This window comes from Furipterus horrens, unplaced genomic scaffold (genome assembly GCF_987537825.1).
Source record: "Furipterus horrens unplaced genomic scaffold, mFurHor1.1.pri manual_scaffold_1, whole genome shotgun sequence".
NCBI classification, from domain to species: Eukaryota; Metazoa; Chordata; class Mammalia; order Chiroptera; family Furipteridae; genus Furipterus; species Furipterus horrens.
In genome coordinates this window covers 131,063,687-131,076,152 of record NW_028327171.1, presented here as the reverse complement: position 1 = coordinate 131,076,152, position 12,466 = coordinate 131,063,687, and the positions used below count along the sequence as shown (strand labels likewise).

Genomic DNA, 12,466 nt, shown 5'->3' with positions numbered 1-12,466 from the left:
TTTTGGAAAACTTGGCTCAGCCTGTGGCCAAGAATGTTTTATCCAAGATGTCCCTGAGCAAACCGCCCGCAGTCAGTCCTGGCGGGCCTTTTTCCTTCGGTTAGCTGAACACTGACCACTGTGAGCACTAATGTCAGCCAAGCGGATGTGAAGGCCGCTACACTCCCCAGGCAAACAGAGCTGCCTGTCTTTACACACACTTCCCAAGAGGCAGAGGCAAAGAGCCACTTGGCACAGGGTCCCTCTGTGCAATGCTTTGCTCCAGAAAAATGTCCAGCTTCTGTGGGAACCTGGCTTTCAGAAGCAAATACAAGATGGGCAAGAAGCTGTAATGTGTCACTTCCAACGTGCAAAGAGTGAAGGGCTTTGTTGGGCAGCGACTGTGCAGATGAGCAGGTACAGCCTTTATTAGATATGCAAATGCTGAGCAACCAAATCCTTGCACATTTTTGTTTACTTCTAAGCAGATTCCATTAAGCCCTGGGCACTTGGCTTGATTACTCCCTGGATCAAATTTAAATTAAATTACCCAACAAGCATCTTTTCAGAGAGAGAGGGGGCAGGGCACAGACTGACTCACCTTCCAGAAGCTATCCACTTTGCCATACACAAGGGACTGGTTCTGCCTCTTGATTTCGTTAATGTGGTGGATGTCGCTGGAGTTCAGGTGCTGCTCCACCACAAAACCCAGGAAGCTGTTGTCTGGGGTGTGAGCTGATGTGGAAAGGAAAGGGCAGGGCAGTTAGGATTTCACCAGCTTGGAGAAACAACAATCACAAATTCAACAACGAACCATCTCGCACATAATTAAATGTTTTCATTTGACCCTGTTCTTTCTCACCCGGGGTGGGGGGGTGAGGAATTGCCTGCCCCCACATATCCCAGCAAAACATTCCCACGAGAATAATTCTCTTTGGGATGGATTAACCTGAACCAAATACTTCTTTTGTTAGTGGAAAATACATTTGTCTGAAAAGCAGTTAGCTGTGTGCTCTCCTACCTCCTGTTTCTTCAGAACAAGGCTACTGTCTCCTGACATGAGTGCCCTCATCTGGGTTTTACCTACTAATAACCAGAACTCTGTAGAGAGCAGGGCTGAATCAAAGGACCTCAAGAGGGTTGGGGGTGCTGTCAGTGGGCTCCACACAATTTATTCGGGCTCCAGCTGGGTTTACCGTTCAGCTGGGTACAAGGGGATTTGGGGGCAAAACCAAGCAACATCACCCCAATCCTCTAAGAATTACTCATGAAAGATATAAATTATGGGGCTATATTTTGAACTAATGATTGGAATAAAGAGAGAAGAAAAAAAAAAGTAAAGCTCACTGTAATGTAAACCACTCTGAAAAGCCAACCACCACAATGAACAGTGGTCTGGTCTACAGAGCAGACTATTCTGGAAGAAAAAGGCATTTTCTTCTGGATTCCTCAAATTTGAGTTTTAAATCTTCACTATTTTAACACTTCAACACTTGACCAAGGGGGAAAGCAGCCCCAAACCCTCACCAAACAATGGTCTCTTGTGCCTATCATTTAAAAACATTTCACCAGAAAACAATTCTCTCTTGAAAAAAAGACCCTCCTCTCCTGTACATTCCTTCTGCCCAGAGAAATCTGCTTTTCAAGGAGTTGACCCTGCAGAGGCCCACAATACTGAATGAAGCAATGGCTCTGCTTGACTTGGACCTGAACAGAACAGCTATAAATAACCTAAATGGAGAGATACTTGACACTCAGTAAAATCCACACAGTACATACTCATTCAACACAGCCATATTCATCAGAGGTGGGTAGTCAACAAACAGAGGAACTTGGTTCCTTTGTCTGGTTCTGGTTTTCTCAGGACTCAGGAGCCCTTTCCCGGGCGGAATGCCAGCCCCGCCGTCCTCTGAGCTGCGCGGGGCGGCCCGCAGGGCAGGCCTGGGACCTGAAGCCCAGCCCCTCTCTCCAGGGCCGTGAGGGAAGATGGAGGGGGGAACACTGGCCAAAAGCCCACACTGTGGAGATGAACGAGCTGCATAAATACTGAGTTATCACCATCTAGTCTCCCAGGGTTTTGCCTAATGGGGGTGACAGAACGAGGAGATAACAGGGTTGTGACTGGGGAGCTGTGCTAGGTCTCACCGACCTGTTATTTCATTTGTGTTTTTGAACAAGTGCCCAAAGGCAATGGCATTGGCTGCAGTTGGCTGGAAAGTAAATTACTGAATAAATTTTACTGCCAACAAGAGGCAATCATTGCTTCTTCCTTTTCTTTCTTTCTCTCTCTCTTCTTTTTTTATTTTTATTTTTTGAGGAGCTGGCAGAGGGAATTTGAAGGCATATGGGGTAGGGAAGAGACCCTATGAACACTCAGAAAGTCAAGAAGGCAGCTTTAAATAGTTTTTTGTAACACTGTAAATTGTAAGAACTCTGAAATAGGATCTGACACTTCTGAATGGTGTTTTTTAATCTTCAGAAAGGTCATGTGGTGACCAAAGCTTCATGCTTTGATATGTCTCCGCAGTTGAGTGATCTAGTTCTTATGTGGGCACTAAAAAAAAAAAAAAAAAAGAAAGCATCTAGCACCTAAAACACTTAATAGATTTTTACTTCATGTTAAACACACTCAGATATAGTCAAAAATAAAATGATTACCAAACCCTCTAAAAGAGAAAAGACACACACATGTTTATATTTTTGTGTCAAAGATCTTCCTAGTGTATAGCTTGAATAGTGCAAGGGGAAGTAAATAATTTATTCAAAGACTTGTGAGAAATGGCAGGCCTCCGCTGCATTGTGACTATAATTTGGTTCTAAGTCAACTTTGACACTATATAACACTGAATTGCACTGACAATTTCTCCTCTATTTAAGTTTTCATCCGAATACTTTACTTCAACTCTTTTCTCTTGTCTGGAGATGTTAAACTGCAAAGTGCAGTTTAAGGACCTCAGATGAGACTGAATGAGAAATACCAGCGGCGCTTACAAATGGCACCCCATTCCAAGAGCAGTGGTCAGACCCTCCATATTCCTTCCAGGTAACACTGAACCTTCACAGGACACTGGAGATCGGTAGCATGAGGGGTTGCTCAGCTACCATTTGAGCAACAGGTGGTTTAGAAATAAAGGTGGGCTGGTCTATGGTTACTTCCAAGGAGCTGGCCAGCAGCCAGGTACTGCATGGTGACATCCTAAAACTGCTTATGGTATATCAAAAGCCTCAAGGTCAGGCTGATGCTATCTGAAATGACCTTTTTGTGGAGACCTAAACTTAACCAAGGTTTGTCTTTTTGCCCTGCCTTCAGATGGGAATACGGAATTCAATTGTGTTGGCAGGATTTCAAAGGGAAGGTATTTACATATTTCAAGGTAAATCAAAGAAATCCCATCATAAATGGAACACAGGAAATTCTGGACTTTTGGAAATCATTCCACCCTAGGAGATAAACAAATGTGTTTTTAAAATGGCTGATATTTGAGTTCTGACTACCTGCTGAGTTCTGTGCTAAGTGTTTTTACAGTGACTATTTCATTGTATCCTCCACACCCTGAGAATATGTTTGTACAGATGAGAAAACAGAGAGAGTTAAACTCCCCATGTCTACACACTACAATGTCGGAATTCAGAGCCAGGCCAGCTGGTTCCAGAGCCTATTCTCCTTAAAGCACTTGTAATATATAGCCTCAGAGTCCACATAATTTATGTTCTGGGCTCAAGAACTATAGTGGTAGACATGCTTCCCAGGAAAATAATGTTATAAGATAGACAAAAACACACATGAAAGACCCAGGGAGAAATATATAATCTATTACCTCAGTTTCTTGAGCAACTTATGCTCTATGTATGTAGGACCAAGCTGACTTTCTCTTACTTGCATAAATTAGAATAATTTAGGACAAACTTTTTTTTTAATTAAGAAAAGCATTATTTTAAGCATGTTGGAAGTGCCTATTTACAAATATGATGCATGACAAATCAGTTTGATGAGTTTCCTGAGCAGATTATGGCGATGGCTTCTTTTAAGAACTAATGTTAGTTTAGCTTTAATAATTCAATGACAAACAATAGCAAGCATTATTTTACAAACCAGGTTATATGCTAGATATTGAGGGATCTTCTGCCCTCACAGAGTTTACCAGCTACTTAATAAATGAGGCATACACTATATCTACCAAGCAGTAATAATGTCCTCTTTTAAAATGTAAATCAAAAAATTTATTAAGTCAAATGGACCTTTCTTTCACTGCATAAATCTCCAAGATCAGTTTTTCCACCACTAAGTTCTCAAAATCTCCAAGAAGTGCAAATATTCATTTGAACAGGTTGTCTGCTGGCTTTTGTCTACAGCTGGCCCTAGCCTTGGGTACTCCTTGCCACCAGGTCCCAAAAGGCAGAAACCCCACAGTCAGCCTAGCCTGGGCTCCTCCTCAGCTAGTCAATCGCCAAGTCCTAAGGATGCCAGCTTCTTAAAAATCTTTCAACTCCTTCTTTCCTCTCCTCACCTTTCTCAGTTCTGGCCTCACCAATCCTTACCAAGACTTTTGTAATAGATACATTTTTCTTTTCCCTAAACAGAAATAGGTGGTTGTTGTTGTTTGTTTTCTTGATTATAAGAGAAATATACCCTCAGTGTAAAACTTTTTTCAGAGACCCAGAGAAAGACATAAGGAAAATAAAGATGACATACATCATTTTACCACCCAGAAATAACCACTGTTATTGGGCTTTCCCCCTAGACTTATGGATCGTTTTTATTCTCAAGTCAAAATTGGATCCTACTATATACCTGCTTTTTTGGGACCTTTTTTCACTTATACAATGTGCCACAGGTATCCTTCTGGGTTAACCACCACAGCCCATCATTGTTAGTTAAAGCAGAACAATACTTCAAGTGTGATCTCATTCCATCAGCCAGGATGCCCCATTCTGGGCTGCCAGAATTACTTTGTGGAAATAAACACCCTTCCTCCCCAGGCCATGAAATTCTTTTCCACTCAGGAAGAATCCTGACCCTGTGACTGCCCCACTCTCCAAGCCTCCAAGGACAGGGCACAGAACCCAGGCGACTTGACCTGACCAAAGCTTAGTTCAAAGATGGGTTTATGATCCAAGTCCCGCCAATCACAGTTGCTCTAGGACTACTCAGAGCTACTTTTGAAGTCACCGTCTTTCCGCTACATTCCCAAGGCTGTTGGGGGAGAAGCCCAGAGCTGTAGGTGTCATCTGTTTGCCCACGTGAGGACAGCCTGCCTGAGAAAAAAACCAATCCAGAGACATGCAAAGCCAAGATATGAAAACAGCCAAGACATCTTCCAAGTTCTGAATCCAGCTCCACCTAAAGCCAGTTTCAACAATCACCAGTGGCAAAAGCCAACAAATCCTGTGGTCAAGTCAATGTGACAGAAATTCTGCCTGATGCACCCTACCACAAGACATTTAGGACGTTCCCAATGCTCTAGTCTCTACATCAATGAATATCACAGAGACCTTCACACCCTCATAAACTCTGCAGTGGCTTGTGTAAGTAGTCCCCATACCTTCATTCAGCCTTGCCCCTTTCTCTCTGCTCCCTAACTCCGATCCATCCTCTGTGTTGCTTGACAAGGAGGTCTTTGAAACAAATATGTGACTAGGGCAGTTTTCTGCTGAAAATCTTCACTTCCTTCAGGATGAAGCAAGCCCAATACACCTAGCACTCCAGTTTCATTTTAGGTCATCCTTCAACCAATACCTCTGTTCCACTGATGACCTTCTTGGGGCTTTTAACATCATGTTTTTCCATCTTATCTCATGCTGACATACATCTGACACATCTACCACTTCCCCCTCCCTTTATGTCTCAGCTCCCATCACCTTTCACTTGAGGGATTCCCTAACTCCCTAAGACTGAGACAAGTACCTCTCCTCTCAGACCACGAAGAGTTATTAGAGGCTTCATTACAAATCATGATCTCCTGTAACAGATGACAGGCCCTTTGAGGACTGACCCATGTTCTATATGTCTATGAATTTCTAGGGTCCAGAGCATAGTAGAAAGTCAGCAAATGTTTTTTGAATGCATGATTGATTAGGTCAATAAGGAACGTTTAATTAGGTGGTGTGATTGATTTGTAAGTAGATCTACATTACTAGGCAGCAGAGGCTATTCCTAAACTACTTCTAGCATCGTACCCTTTACACAAAGCCCCAAAACCAAGGCCTGTTTTTCAAGGTAGCTCATCACTCTATCCCAGAACCTGGCTCAGGTCTGGCATATCATAGGTGATCAATATATATTTTTTGAACTAATAAATTTACATAGATTCTTATCTAGGTCAAAAAGCTGATGTTGGAAGAATGGAAACAAATCAATGATACAGATCATTAAAATTCTAATATCATAGGCTTTTAAATACTGTCATTCATTCAAAATCAGCATATTTATCAAGCACTTACCATAAGCCAGGCAACAACTTAAGAGTTAAGGATGTACTAGTGAGCTGACAAGCATGAATAAAGCTCCCGTCATTGAGCTTACATTCAGTTGGGGAGCCAGGTAGTGAATAAATAAAATAATTTAATGTTACAGATATCAAAGAAATAAACATAATTAGTTTGGTGACCAATATTGAATTCTAGTTAATAATATCATGCTAAAACATCTAAGAATTAAGTGTCCTTTTATGCATTTAAAAAAAGGGTGAATTGATAGATGGAGAAAAGATACTCATGGGTTGATTTACCATAGAATAAAGCAAACTGTTAATTGTAGAGTCTAGGTAGTAGGTTTGTACTGTACATTTCTCTAACCTTTTTTGTATATTTGAAAATTTTTGTTAAAACAAGGAAGGATATTGCCTGCTATCATATTCACATTGTTAATTCTGATTTCCATGATAATAAAACTGACATGATAGAAAAAATTATTGAAAAATAGTTATATCACACAAGTAGTAATCTGGTCTTCAAAACTGTACACAGACAGTGAGTGATGTTATGCTTTGAATTTTACCCACACTGATTTTTTTGAAATGGTGTTGATACTAGGCTTTTCGAGAGACAAGGCTGGGATGCAAGCTAGGGACCTATTATAAACAGTTGAGTTGAAAAGATAAGCGTCTGAACTGTTGACAGAAGCACACCAGAGTAATTTTTTCAAGTGTCAAAAAACAATTTAGAAGGAATGGACTCCTTAGAAGAACATCACTCTTGAAGAGACTTGGACTGGAGAAGAAATTACCAAGACTGATCGTATTATTCACTGGTCTGCACTCTGCACACAAGGGCAGAGCCCTCCTGACCCAAGTTAAAGGACAAAAAGCAGTTTAAATCACAAATAGCTCCTTTGCTTGTCAGGACCTAAAAAAGAAAATCATACATGGAAGCAACTGATCCTTAGCTGAAGCTAAGAGGTTTGTCATTTGCATGGAAAAAAAAAAAAAAAAAAAGGCTTGTTTCTAAAATTCCTGCTTTGTCAGGCAAAATTTTTGGTCCACAAGCCACTTTTCCAATCTGATCAGGCATATAAACCCCCACATAAACACGGCTGCAAGCCTCAACCTGGAGAAACTCAGAGTTAGAATGTCAATGACAAAAACCAGTATGATCTGAACAACTCTTGAAACCCAACCATGTAAATAAACTGTGGAAAGACAAAAAGAACACGAGGCCACACCTCTTACCCTTCCCTCCCTTCTGGCATGGACTAAAAATAGAATAGGCATTATCACTCAATTTATCCTAATTCAATTGATAAATATTTTCTGAATGCCTACTATGTGCCAAGCATTCTTCAAGGTGTTGAAGTTTTAGCAAAGAAGACAGACAGAACCCCTACTAATATATGTCAGGGGAAAAAAATAATAAGCAAAAGTAGTACCAGTACAGTTATGGAGGAAAATAAAGCATTTAAATGGGGAAGGGAGTCAGAGTTAATCTCATAAAGTGACATTTGAGTTAAAGACCTGCGGAAAATATGGAAGTTTAAGGAATAACTAAGAATGTTCTGGAAGATGGAACGACCAAAGCAAAGGTCCTAGGGTCGGAGTGTGCCTGGGCAAGAAACAGCAAGGAGGCAAGGAAGCTGGGGGCAAAAAGACATGTAGTAAGAGAGGAGGCCAGCCAGGTCAAGGGGCCAGACCACAGCAGGCCTTGAGGCCACTGGGATGACTCATCTTTCCCTATAGCGAGACACCACAGCACTGTGAACAAGGAGTGTTATGACTTCCATTTTAATTCACTCCATTTTGTAGTTGGCTGTATTTGTTCTTTATTCATTAATTCAACAGATATTTATCACCAATGATGTAACTACTTCAAACACTGAGGACTCAGCAGTGATCCTGCTCATGGGGCTTGCCAAGCGGGCTCTGGGTTGGAACTTAGGTGATATGAGAGCCGCAGAGCAGGAGAGCCTGGCTCAAGGAGGGAAGGCTTTCCTGGGGACGTGATGCCTCCCTGAAGGATGAGCAGGGTGATAGGAGTGAAGGAAAAGGGGCCTCCAGACAAGAAAACGGCATATGAAATGGTCTGAAAAGCAAAGAGGAGGGAAGACAATACCAGAGAGGCCAACAGGGGCTAGATGGTGTAGGAATCATGATAATCATGTCCTCCTTATAGGCTCCCATGCTGTGTTCATTTGGAAAGGAGAAGATGAGGCCAGACAGGTATCTCAATCTTTGAACCATGAGCACTGGGGAAGGAATGAACTGTGGGCTATGAAGTGCTCTGTTCAAATCCCAGCTTTGCCCCTTACTATTTTGGGCCAATTACTTTAAACTTCTGATGCTTAACTTGAATAACAGGGACTAAACAGGATTACTTCTGTCAAAGATAGACACAAAGCTGGTGGTCATCTATTTATAACTTGGCCCCTCTCTCTCACCAACTCCTAATCCCAATTTGATGAACTGGCACACCAATTAGTTCTTCACCTGCAGCCTTTTCACGAGAAAACCATAAGCTCTTTCTCCAACACTTCACCCAGAATTTTCAAAGGAAAGACAACACTAGGTACGTGTTCTGTCAACTAAAGAGGCATCATCTGGAGAACTGGATGGCTTTACTTTGCAATCACCATGGAGGTCATGGAGTGAGGCATTCACTCCCCTGCACTGCTTCCCTTTCCGTTACTTTTGCCCTAGGGATGGGTTTTTGTCAGTTGTCTTTGTTTCTTCCCTCCTCCTCTACACAACCTTCTGCTCTACCCTACATCTCCTCGCTGTGAAATGGGATGACCAACCATCCCAGTGCGCGTGGGACAGAGGGTGTTCCCATGATGCAGGCCATTCAACTTGAAAACTGGGATGAGTTGGTCACCCTACTATAAACCAGCACTTTAAAACACATCCCCAGAAGTGAGTGATAAAACAAACAGGATGTGTTTTGCCTCTATATTGAGGTCCTCTCTGCCCTACCCAACTAAGTCTGTAATTTCTCAAGTGGATGATGATAAAGTGTTGTTTTTGGATATGTGCCTCCTGACCCATAAAGAAGTAACCCAGAGAGCAGACACTTCAGGATCCCACAGAGCCTGGCATAAAGTACATGGCCAACAGACTTCATTAAATAAGTCGATAAAATCAACAACCTCAAAATATTAGCTAAGTTTTCAATTCACTCTCATAATGGACAAGCAAATAAACTCAGGATTAGTCACTTAAGGCCTTAGGGAGATTTGGGAAAGCGGGGGTGGGGTGGGGGGGTGTTAAAAAAAAAAGATGGATTGGAGATGAACTGGAAAGGCTCTAAATTAATGCCTCCCAAATCTCCAGTCTGTTCGTCAGTCAACTTCATTACATCTCCATCTTTTCTGCCCTAAATTACCACAAAACCAAGAAACACGAATTATTCCCCAGCCTTGACTATAACTACGGACTGTGAGCACCCAAAAGGCAAATTCCTTGGTGTTTTCATATTGTGAATGACAACTGAAATGTTGCAGATACTCGAACATTAGTTAATTAAATAAAAATAAACATTTACACCCAGACTTTGCTAGAAAATAAGGAAATTTCCATGATAGTGATATGAATAGTGAGGTTCTTAAGCAGACTGACTACTAAACATTATTCTAAGTTTTCAACTGTAGGATGTAAATATATGTAAGTCTGAAATGAAATTTGCCTGAAACCAGGAACAAAGAATCTTATAAACTCTGCTATTCCTATTTTCAGCCAGTCTCCAGGGAAAGAGAGGAAACAACTCCATTAGATAATGGTGTTTCACGACTGTTGATATTTGTACATAAGCCAGATGAAGTTGTGAAAGAGAGTCTGCAGGTGGATACAGTAATTAGAACTACCTAAATACAGGATGAATCAGGTACAAGTCATCACCTTAGGGTTTTATCGTTATCTTTTAAATTGTATAGGCAAATGTCTTATCTATGGGCAGATTTCCTTCATTCTGAAGTATAACATACCTGGTTTGGGACTGAGAAAAATAAGAGATTGTCTTCGCAAGTTAAGAAAAGGCAACATGCACAGCAGACTAAAGGCCACTGGCTGAAATAATGCCTACATACAGGGTCAGCCAAGTTCCTGACAAGCTCAGAAAAAGCAACAATTAATTGTCAACAAGAAATAACAAAAGAATCTCCAAATAAATACAACTTAGGAGCTAGCCACTTGACATGTTATAAAACAGATTTGAAAACAATGGTTTTAAAAACTTATGACATATAAGTGGAAGGAAAGGAAATACAAAATTTTAGTATGTGTGTTAAACCCATGTAAAAATGTATGTGTGTAGAAGATAATAATGGTCCTGGCTGGGTAGCTCAGTTGGTTAGAGCATCGTCCTGATAGGCCAAGGTTGCGGGTTCAATCCCTGGTCAGGGCATATACAAGAAACAACCAATGAATCCAAAAATAAGTGGAACAACAAATTGATTTTTTTCTCTCTCTCTCAAATCAATAATAAAAAACGATAATAATGCTTACATTAGGATATAGGTGACATTTTTGGTGGAAAGGGGTTTTACCTGTTTTTTATAATAGGGTTCTGTTTCTCATTTTATTTAAAAAATTTTTTTTGATTTATTGTTTTTCTATTACAGTTGTCCCACTTTTCCCCCTATCGCTCCCCCTCCAGCCCACCCCTTCTCCCACAGTCAATCCCCACCTTATTGTCCATGTCCATGGGTTATTTATACTAGTTCCTTTACTAAACCCTTCCCCTACTTACCCCCTTCTCTACCTTCTCCCGTCTCCCCTGGTAACTGTTAAGTCAGCTCCTTGTTTACATGCCTCTTGTTCAATTTTGCTCATTTATTTGTGTTATTCCATTAGTTTCCTGTATTAGGTGATAACATAAGGTATTTTTCTTTCTTTGCCTGGCTTATTTCACTAAGCATAATTCTCTCTATTTCCATCCATGTCACAAATGGCAGGAGTTCCTTCTTTCTTTCTGCTACATAGTACTCCATTGTGTAAATGTACCACAGTTTTTTAATCCACTCATCTACAGATGGGCACTTAGGCTGTTTCCAGCACTTGGCTGTTGTAAACAGTGCTGCTATGAACATAGGGGTGCATAGAGGTGTTTTTGAATTGGTGTTTTTGGGATTCTCCGGGTATAATCCCAGCAATGGAATCACTGGTTCCAAAGGCAGTTCCATTTTTAGTTTTTTGAGGAAATTCCATACTGTTTTCCATAGTAGCTGCACCAGTCTGCATTCCCACCAACAGTGCACTAGGATTCCCTTTTCGGGTTGTTTCTTTTTAAATTTCATTAGAAGATGGAGAAAATAATTTAAATAAGAGTCTTGAAGAAAAAACTAAAATTTTGCTGTCAGAGTGATCTGAAGGAGGCAGGAGTGGTGAGGAATCTGGGTGGCGTCTTCCAAGACCAGCTGGCCTTCTGGTGCGGCTGGGCTGGGACCCTTCGTCAAGGGGCCCAAGAGACAGGGTCTTGAATGCTTTGCTATGAACTGGGATCTGACTCTGAGGGCAAAGAGAAGGCACTGGGGTCTCTGAGGAGGACTAGCTTGGCCCAAGCTCAGCCTTCAAGAGCTGGCTCTGGTGGCAGGATAAAGGCCTTAGTGCCTAGCTCAGAGGTCATGCTAGAGTGTTGACAAGCAGAAAAGAGAGGCCCATCCTAAGATAGGAAAACCAGACGTCTGAGCTTCTTGGAAAAAGACACTCTGTAGATGTAGGTTGACTGACCACACATCTGGGCCCCGCAGAAGCTGTTCAGCAAGGTATCAGAAACAGTCCATGCTGACATGTAAGAAACTGTCCAATTGCAAGGAGAATACACGGAGAGGATGGTTCCAGTAAAATTCTGAGATTGGGGGCAAAGTATAAAGAAAAACTGGGCTTTTTAACTTGTAGAAACTCCTCCAACTTAGTGAGGAAATGAGTTTAGAAGAGAAGTAGAAACAGTTTTAAAGTGAAAAGTGTACTCCGAATACTTGAGAACAAACGCGTTCTGGTCAGGAATATCTCATTTCACTGCTCCTAAAAATGCTTCTCTTGGTGCATTTGTCACTCTTTACCCT

General features: G+C 41.4%; 1 protein-coding gene across 1 annotated transcript in view; it reads right to left on the bottom strand.

Moving 5' to 3' along the window:
- Window positions 1-12,466, bottom strand: part of MGAT5 (alpha-1,6-mannosylglycoprotein 6-beta-N-acetylglucosaminyltransferase) — a 343,102-nt gene that overhangs the window by 92,068 nt on the left and 238,568 nt on the right. The window contains exon 12 of the mRNA XM_090279425.1: window positions 581-714. Coding sequence (XP_090135551.1) covers window positions 581-714 — 134 coding nt within the window. The remainder of the gene's footprint in view (window positions 1-580; window positions 715-12,466) is intronic.